The sequence below is a fragment of the Colias eurytheme genome, chromosome 3 (assembly GCF_061535395.1).
Source record: "Colias eurytheme isolate Ceu_HAF_F1 chromosome 3, ilColEury1 Martin Lab GWU primary, whole genome shotgun sequence".
Taxonomy (NCBI): domain Eukaryota; kingdom Metazoa; phylum Arthropoda; class Insecta; order Lepidoptera; family Pieridae; genus Colias; species Colias eurytheme.
Window position 1 is genome coordinate 10,409,330 of NC_142982.1, and position 17,283 is coordinate 10,426,612.

A 17,283-nucleotide genomic window follows, 5' to 3' on the forward strand; every position below is an offset into this window, starting at 1 on the left:
TGCGCATCTTATCTGCACAGGAAAATATCCGTAATTTAAAGTCATTTTTTAACGCGTAATTTTTAATCTTTTGCCTTTAGATAGATAGATCCATCAGACATAATTTTTTTATTGCAAGACATTTTTTTCGTTGTTAAATAGGTGCCAGACGCAATTTTTTATTTCAAAATCATTATAATGTCATCGAAATAAGTGAAATTCCATCAAAAAAAATTATCTGATGGATCTAAAAAAATCATAATAAAATAATCAAAAAAATTAATGTCTGATGGATCTCTAAAGGCAAAAGATTAAAAATTACGCGTTAATAAATGACTTTAAATTACGGATATTTTCCTGTGCGCACTAATAAACGCAACCACTACCGCCAGCCAGACAGCGCGGACTCTAACCGAAATAGCAAGAGAAAGAGTATATCAAAAACCCAACTACACTAAAATGACTTTTTTTAAAACGTTAATAGCTCCCGTACCATATACTTTAAATTATAGCAGAGCCATTTTTAGGCAACATTTGACAGTTCAACAAAATTCAACGATGTAACCTAGTAACGACAACATAGAATAACATGATATTTCGTTTTGTTAGAACTGCACATTTGCTTAACTTTTTTCAATTACGACCACATATTTATAATAATAATGACCGATACAAGTAATTTTAAGATTTCATTTTACTGATAAACCATTCTAAACATAATAAACAATTTCTGAATTGAAGAACTGACGTCGCTACAATTTTGTGTCAATAAACCTTTATTCTTTTTAAATACCAGAGACGTTACTCTAAAAATCGAAATCTGACATCTAGAATCGAATGCATTGATTACTTGTGAATAAAAATCATCATAAATTAATAAATTCGATTGACAAATGTTTCAAATCCGTATCGATTAATTCACTTTAATCGATTTTTTGAAGCAGGTTACCACTCTTCGAAGATAAAATTGATAGACGTCAAATGTTGCCTATAAATTGGCTCGACTATAAATATTAGCACTATAAAGTTATCATAGCTGTTATAAAGCTGGCACTTATTAAACTATTTAATTGATGTGATTTCAAGATTAAAATATTGATTTAAGTATTACCTATTTATATGTTTATTTTATCGCGTAATATGTTGGTAGGCGCAAAACTCGAAAACGGCTGAACCGATTTCGTTAATTCTTTTTTGATAATATTTCTTTAAGTACGACGATGGTTCTTATGGAGAGATAACGTAAGCATGTACCACGGGGCGGACTGCTAGATTTTATTTAAAAAATTCTAATTATTATTTCGATCTTTGTTTTTTCTTTCTAGTTTCAATTTATACTGTATGACGAATATATACTGTACTAGCTTTCCGCCGGCGGCTCCGCCCACGGTTTCAAAGAAAAACTCGCATAGTTCCCGTTCCCGTAGAATTTCCGGGATAAAACCTATCCTATATTACTCGTGGATAATGTAGCTTTCGAATGGTGAAAGAATTTTTAAAATCGGTCCAGTAGTTTATGAGCCTATATTCATTACAATCAAACAAACAAGGTTTTCCTCTTTATAATATTAGTGTAGATGAATTTTAGAGGTAATAATAAAAACACAAATTATATACAAGCATTTATTTTTATAATTAAACATAAATGCAAACATTCAATAATGCAGTCATAGCACTAATTTAACTTACTCGAAGTTTCTATTAGAATTTAAATAAGACAACTTGAATTAAATGAAATAGCGATGCTTAGGCCTTATATATTTCGTGCTCAATTTGCTACGTTTAGGCCTTTAATAGAAGATAAATTGTACAGCCAAGCGGATTTCAGGCGAATATCAGTGCTAAAAATATTCAAAATCTCTTCTAACTCTTGTTTAATTACAAAACTTAATTGTGTTTTCATTTTTTGTTATTCGGCATTTTTGTACTACCGTATCTATTTCAGAATAATTAAAATCTTGAAACATAAGATTTATTTCTTGAATTTGAATAATAAAATCATCCACACAAAGAAGTAGTCACAAATTTATTCGTTTATTCAATATAATAGCTTTAATTTTCAATAATTTCAATTATGTTTTGTAATTATAAAATCTTTCCACGTTGCCAAATACATTTTAACACCCCGACACAAAAAATAATCGCTCTTATGAAATTACATTTGTGACCATGAAAAGAACATTAGCTAGTGACCTTTTAACCTTTTATTTGCGTACAGGATTTTGTGAAAAATGTTCAACAAATCATAATCAATAATAAAATATATCGCGTCTCTCGTTTTCTGTTTTGGCACTACATATCCCTCATCAATCTGTCCGATACATTCAAATTAAAAAAATAAACAAATTTAGTGCAATTATTTTAGAAGAAGAGTCTCTACAACTACATTTATCACCTATAACAAGTGTTGTATCAATATATATAAAAGTGAACAAGAGGCACTCTATAGGTTTATATACGCAGGTTAAAATAAGCGTAGTTCTTAAAACATCGAACGTGAAATTACATGAATACTGACGCTATATTACATCCTCTATCAGCTCACAAACATCGTACAAGCCAAGCGATAGGACAAGTCTAATTCCTTCTATAGTGCCGTCACTAATCGTGATCGATACAACTTTGCCCTTAGACGAAATACGAGTCGAATTTTCTGATACAAATATACAATTTCAATTCATATAATTACACTAATTACAAATAAACACGAAACAATCGAAGTACAACTACGTAAAATTACACTTAGTACAATTTCTATATCTCATAAAGTATCGTCTTCCACAACAGGTTATTTGATACATAGACACCCGGGTCTCTTGAATTAATAAAGACAAGAGCGCGAAGGGCCGAATAACAATAAGTCCTACGTTTATCTCTAACATATACCTTATTTACAATAAATGATTCACGACCGAGACAGTTCGTCCAGTCGTTAAACTTATCCCGAACGTTGGACTAAGAGTAACTTCAAAATGTCGAACTTAACGTGAAGATATTTCTATTTTATTAAACACCAATATTCGAAAGCTGAACCGCTGGACTATGACCTCTAAACTAGTATCAACTATCGATCCTAATACGTTAAGGTACTACTTTGTATGTTCTAACGTTATAATATATTTTACAATGTATATCCAATACATTGAATATTGAAATATAAATATTCGTCGATGTAAATTAATTTTGACTGTTGTAAACTGCAATCCGTGTTCGATTCAGGCCGCATTAAAGGTACTTATTAAAACCTAAAGTCGGTAGAAAATTTTATATTATCTATAGTATGATAATTGGTTCTGACCTTAGCCTGGCTAAGAACTTCCATAGACTTTTTTCGGTTAATTTTGTCCGTTCCTATGATTACTTGAGGTGTAAACTATTTCGTTATCATGTATTCCGCTTCACTATCATTACTTTGTACCCCCGAATCGGTTTTATCATCAAACGTACAACTTTCTAATATTGGTCCGCTACAGAGTTATGAAATGACCTAACTTACGTCTATACTTACGGTAAGGCTAGAATGATTTAATTTAGACATATCTATGCCTTGCGTGATATGTATTGCAATAGAGGCGCGTTAAAGCTAACACATTGTTCCTTCTACGTCTCACTACGGCTCGTGCTCGACTCGTCTCAACAACCAATATGTCAAAGGAACACGCTCTCTTCTCGATTTTTCCTTCGCCAATATAAAAACATCACGAACACTCCGGCTTTTATCGTTCTCAAAATTCCCCAAAGATATGTAAAGACTTACAAGCTACGACAAATCGTTATCTCTACGTAGTTCTAAAATTTGTTAGTAACAAGTGATATGTTGATGGAGAGATTCGCTCCTCCTTAAAGACAACATTCATGAATGAACAATACCCCTAACACTTAACGTCGATCAGGCAACACAATATTACTCCGCTACGAAATACTGAGTTAGCAATATAACATTTAAAATGGCTTACAACTAAATATACATATTTATAATTTACATATAAAAATAAATTTTAGAAAATATTTCACGTATCATAATATTTGTAAATAAATATCATATAATTGACCGTACAAATAAATTTTATAATGATACAACCATATATTTATTGAATCCCTTTACAGTTCGAAACTTCAATACGGGCAACAACGAATTGAGAAGCAAAAAACCAATGTAATAGAATACAAAGAAATAGTTTTTATAGTACAATAGAATATTTATTCGTATTTGAACCACATGGTGTGTAAGCTAACCGCTGAGACGAAGCTCAGGCAAAAAGCGACATAAGAGGACCGTGACGTCATCGCTACGTTAGTACAATTTTGTGGTGGATCCGGCTTGCCTGGAATTAAGAAAGATTATGTTAGTAGTAGTAGTAGTTACATATTTTTAGTAATTTTCTTCAGAATAATATCATTGTATCCTAGATGAAGTGAAATAAGATATCAGCCACATGCCGCGATTGCAGGAAATCTGACCAACCTAACTTTTTAAAATATTATCTAATTTCATTGATCAAGTTATATTTGTAAGACATATAAATAAGCAATCAACAAGAAAGAAAGAAAACATATTATTTTTTCTTTCTTTCTTTTATTTATGTAAATGTTTTAGGTACTAACGACCCGCCCGCGACTTCGCCCGCTTTGTCTAAACCCAATAAATTATAAACTAAAACCTTCCTCGAGAATCACTATCTGTTAAAAAACCCGGATCAAAATCCGTTGCGTAGTTTTAAGCATACATAGGGATATAGGGACAGAGAAAGCGACTGTTTTATACTATGTAGTGATAGTGATACTCACTCGTAGCAGCCATAAGTTGAGGGATATATTTCTGCCAGAAAGCGCACTGTTTCACCCTCAGACCATGTCCAATAGAGCTGGAATTGACCGCAAGGGACAAGTACTCTCTGCCAGTAGTTGTATGTAGCGGCCAGTGCACTTTATTCGCTTCACCTCCGGCATTTATGGATGGATTTCTGAAAAAAATACAAAATAATTATATTTTGTCTAGAAATAGTAACAGAAATAAAGTGCGTGCGATCATATCAGAAGTGAAACTTCTTTGGCAAGATTCAAAGATCAGATACCAAAATCGTTGCCTTACCATGACGTGACGGTATTGCCACGACGCGATCTTTTCATTTTACTCTCAACGCACCTAAATTAAATAAAAGAAGTTTGACTTCAAAAGTGCGTGCATTCATGTCAGAAGTGAAACTTCTTTTCAATACTACGTTCGTCCTTTTTAACTCTCTATTCTTCAAAAAAAACGCTGCACATCTTCGTCACGGTAATATTATTATTATTACGATTCATCCATAAAAATCTCGCCTACGCCTAAAGAAGTTTCACTTCAAGAATGTAAAATAATGCCATACCCAGATCTAGCAAAATTAGCCCAATATTTCATGAGCCGCTTGCTAAACTCGATCTCTTCTGGAGAATAATTCTTTCCAGGGTTTAACGGTTCGCCGAATACGTAATTAATTTCGTCCGCGTGCATTACACCCGTCCAAGATGGCCAGGGATTATTCTTACTTCGATGTTTAAAATAATACGTATATACATTATTGCCAGTTTCTGCGTATCTATGAGCGAATTCGTTCACTCCACATGTGAAATGGTAATCTCCAACCATCTTGTCCAAAGCATTCCTGTTCTTTATAGGATCATCTGGGTTTATCCAATCCGTATACTCATACACTATTGCCTGACGAGCCACATCATTCACGTACGGATTCAATTCTCTAATAGCTTGAAGATACTGCTCTCTCGTTATACCGACGTTTTCTTCTTTCGGGAACAATTCTGTCAAATAGTACAGGATAAAGTAATAACCCTCTTCTGTATTGGATCCCATTAATATGTTTGTCTTTTTAAAATTTTGGTGCGCTAAAGATCGCCGCGGCATTTCGTCTAAGAATGAACCATCGATTATTGGAACAAATGGAAATTCACAAATGCCCAAGGTTCCCCATTCATTATTAACGAGATCATCGGCGCTTTTCTTCCTTAGGCACTCAATCATAGGACCCATATCTGTTCTGGAACTTGGACAGTGAACAGCTTCAGCCAATCGCATACCACGAAGGATACTTTCTTCTCTTGATATAATTGCCCAAGGAGCCGTTGCCGCTCCGGACTGCATGATCGCTTGAGAGAATAAATTTCTTGACAGAGGAGAAAGCAAATGCAGAGAAACAGATACCGCACCCGCTGACTCTCCGAACAATGTAATATTATGAGGATTGCCTCCAAAGAATGCGATATTATCTTTCACCCATTCTAACGCCATAAGTTGATCGAACAGTCCAGCGTTACCGGGAACATCGGCTGTATCGAAAAATAGAAACCCGAGTGACGCAACTCTATATTGCATTGAAACATACACGATATTCTCTTCTGATACAAGAATTTTCGGGTCGTAAACATCGAGCGTCGCGGTTCCAGAGTAAAAACCACCACCGAAAACCCACAGCATCACTGCTGCATTTTTAGGACGCGGTCTCGGCGTGACTATATTTATATAAAGGCAGTCTTCCTGCATATCCGTGTTGGGATTCCACATCATGGCGCCGGGAAAATCACCGAACACCGTATCTACAATTTGGACGCACGTGTGTGGCAGTGTCGTTGTATTGAGTATCTCCTCGCCCCAGTTTTCGACGGGTCTCGGATGTCTGAACCTTAAGTCACCGAGCGGTTTCTGAGCGTACGGGATGCCGAACCAGGCGTCGACTTTTTTGCCGGTCGCAGCGGTGAGGGTGATGCCTCGGACTCGTCCCTTTCTAGTGCGGACTATCAGGGGGTCATCATCGTCGGGGCCGTAGCGGGGCTCGTCAGCCATGAGTTCTTCAACTCGTTCATGGTTGGAGTAGAACGTGTCGTGCGCCCGCTTGGAGGAGGTTTCGGTTTCGTCGAACCTGGCGCGCTTGGAGGAGGTCTCGTGCTCCTCAATGCGCGGGAGGATGGTGTCGGACTCGGGGTTGTAGCGCACGGCCTCCCCGTGGCCGCGGTAGGGCTGCGGCGCGGGCGGCGGGAAGTGCGCGGCGTGCTCGGGCGCGTGGTGCCTGGCGCGGTGCTCGTGCGGGCTCGCCAGCGCGCGGGCCAGCAGCGCCAGCAGCGCCGCGACCAACACGCGCATGCCTCTGCACGCACTCCCACAGTCACCACCTGGAACGTGACAATGGTGGAATTAATCGAAACTCTACATTGTTTCGAAAGTTGAGTAAAACATATTAACGTAAAGATGTTTTTTTTTTTTCAAGATAATATTTTAACCTTGCACGAGCGACGTGGCAAAACTATAACTATAATCCGTAAAAAATCTACAATGCTTGCTGTTATTTTTAAATAAGTTACGATCTTTTTATGTAAAAAGATGTGTAGAGAGTTAGTTTATCTTAGTAAATCGATTTCATCCTATCTATACGTTAAGCTAGCAATTATACCATAACTATCAAATGAATCTCATATCTAGATGACTATTACTGTGCTATAACTCAATTATGATAATCACAAAACGCAATTACTGTTACATAATCAAACTTGATTTGATCGGATTGTAGTAATAAATGGACAATCACATAATTAAGCTTTCAAACCGATTTATACAATAACTTATTTGTCTAATTTTGATGATATTATATTATTACTAGCGGCCCGCCCCGGCTTCGCCCGTGGTACATATGAAAAATAGATGTTGGCCGATTCTCAGACTTACCCGATATGCACAGAAAATTTCAAGAGAATCGGTCCACCCGTTTCGGAGGAGTATGCAGACTAACATTGTGACACGAGAATTTTATATATATAAGATTATATTTCGGAAAATTGTGCAATTCTACAAAAAAGTTTTATCTAGACGATTTGTGCCAGTCCAATCTTATTTATCTTAAAGTGTTGTTAGTTAAGCAATGTTTGATATTAATTTTATTTACTATGTAACTTCACACGCTTTGCCTTCAATACATTTGAAGCTATTGAGAGCTAATAGAGCAGTACTTAATTATTTCGCACAATGGAGAGGTCAAAGTGATATTTCTTCAGTTTAATTCTAGGATCGGTTTAAACAAAAGAGTTTTAGGAGCATATATCTTAGATTGTATTCTGAAATGGTATTTTTCACACTTAAAATATATATTTTACTTGCATGATTCAGAATAAGAATAAATGCAGGGCCATTTTTTTTAAATATTAAACACAAATATCTGGGTCTTCGGGAAAGTACCTAATAAAGATTTTCTATACAAAAAGTATATAAGCTTTAGTGAAAAAATTCAATGAAGAACAATGATAACCCGTTCTTATTATGTACTCCTGCTTATAGAAAAGCTTAGTCGCGGTAATATAGTCTAATATTACTTGATGAAGTAGCTAAGTTGCTTTTAATATTCTGTCGCTTGCGGCTTAACTCCTAAATCGTTTGTAAGCTGCACGGATGAAGCTAATAATACAGCTTACAACGAAGGCGTCCTACATTCAGAGTGCTCACTAAAAAGAATAAAGCTTACCACCATGACGTCCTATATTCAGAATTTAGACCAATAAAAAATGACCTACATTCACACACACACACAAAATGCATGCCCGAAATGTTATTATTAACCTCAATTTGTTCTTAATGGTTCTCTATTTTATAAAAATATGTAATAGTATGTAGTTATATATGTATATGTTAAATTAACAATACTGGCTAAGGCTGAAGAGGAAGGCGTCGATCGTCTCTAGCACAGGTATATTCCTAGTTAAGGCGATTGTCGTGTCTAAATTATTGTTTTGTATGATCAAAATAAACGATTTATTTATTTAGTATTCAGAGTTCTTACTAATAAAAGTCCCTAATAAAACATCGCTTACAGCCAAATAGTTTAGAAATAGTTCACTGCTCCTGTGAAATGCATCACACAGCGCTTCAATTTTCTACAGCGCTTGTAGTGTTATACTACTGGTAAATGTACACCATTATCGAAGACCGTTCGCAATGCAGCGCTACAGCGCTTCAAATCGAATGCAATAACAATAAAGCAATCCATTTCCAGCGCTTTTGTTCACTCGATAGGTTCGAACGATTGTTTGCTGAAAACATTCCTTTTGTAATAAACAGTTTTGTATAATTGTTTCTCGATTAATTTCCCTTTGTTCGGACATTGTTTCTATACGAAATGTTGGCTCAATTTTGTGATAGTTTTCTTTGATTCGTAAATAAAATATTTACAATTTATCTCGCAGTTGTAGGGCTTTAAAATTCAAAGCGTACAATTTAATAACTCCATTTCTATATACCTTTTCTTTCAATAACATGTTCTTGTAAATTAAACGTATATTGAGAATGTATAATTAAAGAAAAAATCCGTAGAATTCACAAGATTATTTTGATTATCTCTTCACTTTTATGTATTTAATTAATGTATTTATCAACATAAAAGTATTTCTTTATCATATGTCCATACAATCAAATTAAATTAATCTATTTACTATGTGATATAATAAATATTAGTAATCTTAACTTCCGTTGATAATGCATAAACAAAGTTAATAAGACATTATATCTGTATCGTTAATCAGTGTAAGTTTGCGATGAGGAATATATCTTCAAGATAAATCTAAAACTTAGTGATCAATCACTAAACGAACATACCAAAAAAGGTATTGTTGTAATGTATTTGGGTGAAAAACATTTAAATTGTGACACCTATTAACCCGTATGTCGTCAGAGTGGTGGAACGTGTCCTAAACCTTCGTAGAAGGTCCGTCCTGCATACAAAATTAAATAGGCTGATAATGAAAAACATTCGACTCTAGTCAATCGATGGTATTGCTTGCTTTCTCATGGTTGTTTGTATTGCTCCTTGACTTGGTTAAAGTCTAGTTGAATGAAAGAAATTGAATTTGAGTTCGAGACAAAAAATAACAAAATCAATAGAATCAGTAAGGAATCAGTGCTGTATTACAGCATTTGTCACTCTTATATTATAGTTATATCCTTGTAAATTAAACACTTAATTCCAGTTTCCAATATTCACAAGCACCTTATTTTATATTGAACTAGCTTTCCGCCTGCGGCTTCGCCCGCGTTTTCAAAGAAAAACCCGCATAGTTCCCGTTCCCGTGGGATTTCCGGGATAAAACCTAGCCTATGTTACTCGTGGATAATGTAGCTTTCGAATGGTGAAAGAATTTTTAAAATCGGTCCAGTAGTTTATGAGCCTATTCATTACAATCAAACAAACAAACAAACAAACAAACAAAGTTTTCCTCTTTATAATATTAGTGTAGATTTTAATTCAATACGTATTCAGGCAAGTTGTACCTTATTCATTAACTGTTTAACAATTACAAAACTTTCGATCGGCTAGGAGCCACATCAAGTTTATAAGTTTTTTAACCTTCTATCACAAATAATTTATTCATACGTATTCAGTTATTGATTAATTTTGAAGTAATTATTCTCTTGTTATCGTTATATTTTGTAGTTATCATACCAACTTTCTTACAGGGCCATGAAACTTTATCCATTTTCATTGTCATTTTTAAACATGGGTAGAATTAAAATTAAAACACCATAACCAACCACTAACGACCTGATTCTTTTATTCTTTTATCCATGTGTATATTCTTAAATAACTCCGGAACATTAATTAAATCGTAAAACAAATATTAACAACAAACGTTACATTGGAAAAATTAATTACAAAGTATATTTAATATGAAAATAATACGTTAAAACGATACAAATAAACGTACAGAATGTACAGCTCAATTCGATCACTCTCCGACGAGCCAAATATTTACTATCATCCCGCTCGCTTCGATTGTTAGTGTTTACACAACAAAGCAAACAGACAAACAAAATTTCGCCACTGGACGCTATGTGGGGAAAGAAAAACTTTAATATAGAGAGGACTGCTTATTTTGGCATAACATTGCTCTTTAATTGAGTTGAGTTGACCTAAAGATGACCTAAAGACAAAAGTACTGAATTTGTTCTTTAAATAGTAATAATTTTTTCTGCAATTCGGATTTTGTATTTTTGCTATATTATCATCATGACACGCATAGTAATCTTCTTTATCTATAAAAAAACAAAATTCTCGTGTAACTAAATTACTTGCCATACTCCTCAAAAAGAACTTGACCGATTTTTATGAATTTTTTGTTTCCATTCGCTAGTATTGGTTATAAAAAATACTTTGTCTAGACACTTTTATCAAAAGATAAAGTAATATCTACTGATAAAAGTCTCCAGACAGAACGAAGTAGGTATATTATAATACAAAGATTGTATGATTTATTTATTTAAACCATGTCTATAGCTATCCACAAAATGCTAAGCATATATTCGTATTTCGTAGCAATTTATGATATTCTACGTCCCTAGATATCCTTAACAAATGACACGAAGATTCTTTCCCTCCGAAAGGAAGGCTAAATTAAATTATGTAAATCCAGCGAAAAAACGCCCATCTAGAGGTTTCACGGAAAATTGAGGCCTCAAAGGGAACGGTGGATGTGGAATTTAAAGGGGGTGATCCGAATTACGCAGTTTTACCTTTGCGACTTACTTTTGTTGTCTGTTTAAATTCTGCTTGAAAAATTATCTTAAAACTGAGAAAACAATAAGCTCTATAAGAAGATAATATGAGCTATATTTTGCGTGTATGCAAATCACAAATTTACTACTTTCTATTACCATCTTAAACGTTGAGACCACATAATACAATTCATAATCATCAGCAGATGTTACAATAAAAAATCCAATGCGAAAAATAAATTCGTTCAAAAAAGAATATTCGCACAAAAACCTCAAACAATAGTGGTTGCTATTGTTGACTTAGTTTGCATAAAACCTAGCCATCCTCATACTTTGTTCTCACATAAAGGCCTTCTAAATTATTCACCTCATTCCGAGTTTTTTCCTGGCGCGTGAAATTTTCAACAGAACACGTGTAAAAAGAATCCAACAAGAAAGAGACGAGTTAAATAGACCTTTCTGTTAAATAGTACTTAATTATTTGAATGGAGATGAGAATGAGTCCAGATTAAATCTTTTCAGACTTTACGCTAAATTGGACCACTATTTTCCAAACTGTGTCACGTCGTTAGTCTGTGAATGACTTGTGATGACGTTTCTTTTTTATATGGCAACTGCAAACTTGGCTTCTTGATTTTTTTATTATTTGGAACTTTCTAGTTCATTATATCATCAGCTGATACATTTATTTAATTACCTATTATGACCGCGTAATAGCCAATTAGCAATTGTGTACATAAAAGTAGAAATACCACTGTTATTTTATTAAATCCTCATTTTAATCAATAAACATACAATAAAGATTTATAGACCTCTTAATTGAAATTAATGAATACAATCATGTAAATTAATTGACATTTTAAAGTTGTTTAAAATAAAAGCAACACTTTTCATAAAAAATAAATCATCAAAACTATTCCCGCCAATTTAGCACAGATAAAAAAGATGTCCGAAGCATCAACATTAAAATTCAGGCCGCATTGACGACGAAAAAATATAACGTTCTAAATTTGAAATTGCAGTGCAGTTTACGATATCGCGCGATCGCGTGCCAGAAGGTCACAGTATAGATACGCCTGGCCATTTGCAATTCCAACAGACGTTGAGTGGTGGCACTGCGACAGTCTCTTACTCTGTGTCCTTGAAGTCATTTGTACTCCAGTAAATAAATTGTAATTTTTAGAAGCGAAACTTCTTTAGGCGCGTTGAGAGTAAATTTTCAAGGTCGCGTCATGGAGTGAGGCGGCGATTTTGGTATCTTTGAATCTTGCCAAAGAAGTTTCACATCTGACACGTGTACTTGCATGCAAACTTTGCATGTATGCGTGTTTAAAAGTATGCTCAATCGGTCTAGAAGCATTGAATATATTAATCAATCATTGAAAGATTCATTATCACATTATTATGATAAAGCAGTTAAAGTGGGACAAACTATAAAATTTTGATAAAAATCGCTTGACAGTAACCATTAATTATCTCTACTATATAAAAATAAGTCGGGTTTTCCTTCCTGACGCTATAACTCCAGAACGCACGAACCGATTTCCACGGTTTTGCATTCGTTGGAAAGGTCTCGGGCTCCGTGAGGTTTATAGCAAAGAAAAGGTGTTTCTGGTGGCGAAACGGATTTCGCCCGGTTTGCTAGTATTCGTTAAAAATAAAAAGGTCTAATGAAAAACTATTCGGAGGCAAAAGTTTATGATAAATTGTTCCGATGAGAAATATGATAATTATGTGGCCATTATCTGAATCTACACGGAACGATTCAAAATAAAACATTAAATTAAATGTAAGGTTCAAATCTGATTTGCCAAAAGATTTTAACTCTTCATTCATCGACATAAAGTTTATTTTACTCTCTACAGGGAATACAAAAAAACTTACACGTGTATTTCACAATTTAAATGATAACAAACTAGCTATCATCGTAAACGGTTATTCATTGGGGACCTTTTGTTCATAGTTAACCTTTCTATTCAAATCATCTATTTACTTCAGTTACAAGAGTTATTATTTATCAATCTCTATTAAAAAATATTGAATACTAAAAAGTGATGTTTTGTTTTTCATTTTAATATTTATACTACTGTGTTAACTAAAAACGAGTTTCTTTGCGATAATAAACACGTAAATATTAATACAACTTCATAACCATTGAGGCAATACAGCGAGGCCTCACAATCCTACCTCTGCGTTGGATCACAAATAATATAATAGCATACAAGACCGGAGCATATTCACCTCCACAATATTATCACAATTTGGAAAGTTAAACATCCCGAATTTATCCCCAACATATAAACGAAAATGTAATAAGAAATACGCATTTCACCTCCTTTAATCACGAAGGTTATTGTTATTTTGATTAAATTCAGATGGAATAGCTTAGTCGGCTGTTTTTCGTATACAACGGCTTATGGTTACCGGCTAAGGTACATACGCCCTTGACACGAAAGACAACATATTGATTAGGTAAAGCCGAAGGAATTGCTGATTGCGTCTTGGGAAATATATTTGTTTTCATTTCTAGGCCTGTTTACGAGAACTCGTAGCAGTGCTACGGCGTAGAAGTTTTGTAGCCGATATACGTTTAATTTGCTTGTTTTCATTATTTTCTGATTAAATTATTGCATTAAATAAACTTACTTAATGAATTAAATAATGTTATAAACGGGAATGTAGCTCTGAATGCCTGATTAAACGCATTTGCGCCTAGAACACTGAATAATTTATTTTTTCATGACACTTGACAAAAATACGATATTTACAAAAAAAAAACATTTGATTTATTAAACGTGAAGTGCGTACGAAGCCGTGGCCGAAAATTAATATATCATAAATACTGGGCCACCTTTAAACTAATATTCAAATTACGCGAAAGCTTAAAATTCTGTAGGCCCAAAATGTATTAACTGCTCCTTATAATTACCAGTTAATTTTTGTACTGACCGTGACTTTCCACTTTAGCTTTTTATACGGTCACGTACTACTTAAAGAGCAAAACTTTATCCAGAGCAACTAGTGACGTTTTATCGATAGTCGATGTTTGGTGACACTTGATTGAATTTTCGTAGAAATAGGTAAATGAGTTTTGTTTGTTTTTAATATATTCATTTGTGTTATGGTTGTCTTTTTTATAAATTGCAAAATAAGTTGCGAATTCAGTAAACATTTTAATTGCCTTTTCGTTTAATTATCTTAATTGATTAGCACATTAATATCTCCTATTAAAGTTATTGCCGTACGGCTTTTAAAACTCACCGTCAAACGTTGTTTAAAATTTGAAATAAGTACTTACTAAGAAAATTTAAGTACTAAAAAAACAAATAAATTTCAAAAATATTTCTATTACAAATCATTTAACAATACGACAATGATATCAAATACCATTTTATAAAATTTCCAATACTCAAAAACCCACATTCCGTATCAAGCCTACAAAAAATCTATGCAAAATCAGAGCTCATCGTATTCCGCGAACGTCAGTCAAATTATCGATGTGTCGATACATCACTAGCTCACTTCGCAGTCTACTCACGCCCGGGCGCGTGCCCGCACATACAAATGACGTAATTATATTTTTCTCACAACCCCGACGCGATTGTGCCATGCTTCACCTTATATAATGTATAACTGCTGTGATTTGATTTTGTATCGAATATTTATCGATAAAAGGTACGATAAATAGGGCAGCTCTTATTCGCTATGAATATCGATGAAATCGCGGGTAACGAATTCGTACGTAAATAAAGAAAATGTGCATGAATATTCATCAGTTTTGAACGTTCCGTTTTAAAATCTAGTGTTCGCTAGTGCATGATCAAAAACGGTTAAATGGGATAGATAAAATCTTCAAGATTTCAAATAAGAGCCAAGGGGTCGCCTAGTAGAGATCACTCTAAAGTGATAAGGCCACTCCATTATAAAGCTGTATCAGTATTTTTATTTTATTTTCGTTTTAATGACATTATCTATACTAAAAGTGTTAAATAAATAAGAGCTTTAAAAGCTTAAATTGAGATGCTCAAAAGGGCCCTATATAAGTAACTCTCAATTTATAGTGCTCAAAAATCTTTCATTTATTAAAAAATCGTCCAAATTTTACCTGGCACTATCTCCAAAACGCCATGACAGAAGTTCTTGACACATGCGCGACCAAGCTTCTTCACATACTTATCTCCACTGTCTGAAAAGATAAACTTCGTTTTATTTATTTATAAACGACGGCCAGGGAATGAATAATGCATTCGTTCTCTTGTATTGCTCGAATGTAGTTTAGTATAGGAATAGATAATATATACGTAGTAATTTAAATATAAACACTACATAATACATTACAGAAAATATAAGAAAGAATACGAATTCTAAAGAGAGAATAAATTTATTATTTTTAAGTTAGTTGCTGGCTGGTTACAAAACTGGCGGTAGATATTACTAAAAAAAACAAATGAGCTCTGCACCATTCATTCCAAATTTAAAAAGAAACCTCTATTAATATTCTTCAATCAACATTATTTACATGACTCGCATTATTTTAATTAAGTGTAATATTATGTAGTTTTACTAACACTAGAATAAGTACCTACTACTAGCAATATAATATGGGCAATGCTGCCTGTTATAAATAAATTAATAAAATAAAATAGTTTAATACTGTACAATATACATAGTTTTAATCAGTCTTCCTATAAAACATATAGCAATGACCAATGACTACCTCAAAACGTCTTCAATATCCCTTGCGGCTATGCAATCAGCTGATTGCGGGAATCTAGGGCATTGGCCTATGTGTTGATTAGATCGGTAATTACTCCACTTAATATACTAACGTTTAATTATGCTTTAAATGGGTTACAAGATGTGGGTTACATTTTCTGGTTGAATTTTACATGTCATCATTTTAGAATTGAACAAAATTGTTTACCAAGTTATTTTTTTCTAGCTTAAACGTCATGCTTAAACGTTTAGCATTTTTTATGATGATGAATTACTAATGAACCGTCATTGTTCAAACCACAGTTCAAACAATCGCACAATTAATATAAATTCTTATGGAAAGAAATTTCGAGGTTGAGATTTTATATTTTCTTTAGAAAAATCCTAGATATTATCAACAAAAATTGAAGTCTGTTTACATTTAACCATATTAATCTTATTTCTTATAACGACGTTTTCTCATTAATCCATCCTGAACACAGTAGGTACATTAAATTCAATCATAAACAATCGACTATAAAACCACATTCAATGCACTTAATCAGAACGTCAACGGGTCATAGCACATAAAACCTGCAGCTTTAGAAAATAAGACGAAAAGATTTAAATCTAAAGACGGTGCTTTTATGTGAATTAAATAAAAGATCCCAGTTTTCATTCCAAGAAAACATTACGTTTAAATTGCAAAGTATGCAGTTTTGATATGGTATTCGATACATAACATGTTTTAAGCGGGTATACAGATGTTCTATTTAAAGAAATGCGTGTGTAGTTTTGAATAAAACTATTCATATATCATTCAATATTACAGCTTCAAATCCTCTTTGGAATTCATTCATTCAGTTTGGCAAATGCCATTACATACTTTAGTAAAAGCGTGCTTGATTCCGAAAATAATAAATCAGCACTTTCATTATGTATTTTTATCCTAAAAATATTTCTATTGAAAATATTCCTAATTATTTTGAATCACATTACAAACCAAAACATTGAAACAAAGAAATATGAATCCTAATTGACCTAGTTATAACCGGCTATTTATCGACAGTATCGCCAGGGAAATATAA

The 17,283-nt window shown here is 33.6% G+C and overlaps 1 protein-coding gene across 1 annotated transcript in view; it reads right to left on the minus strand.

The window, feature by feature from the left end:
• Positions 1 to 2,029: 2,029 nt before the first annotated feature.
• Positions 2,030 to 17,283, minus strand: part of LOC149909945 (acetylcholinesterase-like) — a 34,805-nt gene continuing 19,551 nt past the window's right edge. The window contains exons 2-5 of the mRNA XM_090120058.1: positions 15,606 to 15,686; positions 5,346 to 7,140; positions 4,768 to 4,943; positions 2,030 to 4,304 (exon numbers count right to left, since the gene is read on the minus strand). Coding sequence (XP_089976184.1) covers positions 4,180 to 4,304; positions 4,768 to 4,943; positions 5,346 to 7,111 — 2,067 coding nt within the window. The 5' untranslated portion in view covers positions 7,112 to 7,140; positions 15,606 to 15,686 and the 3' untranslated portion in view covers positions 2,030 to 4,179. The remainder of the gene's footprint in view (positions 4,305 to 4,767; positions 4,944 to 5,345; positions 7,141 to 15,605; positions 15,687 to 17,283) is intronic.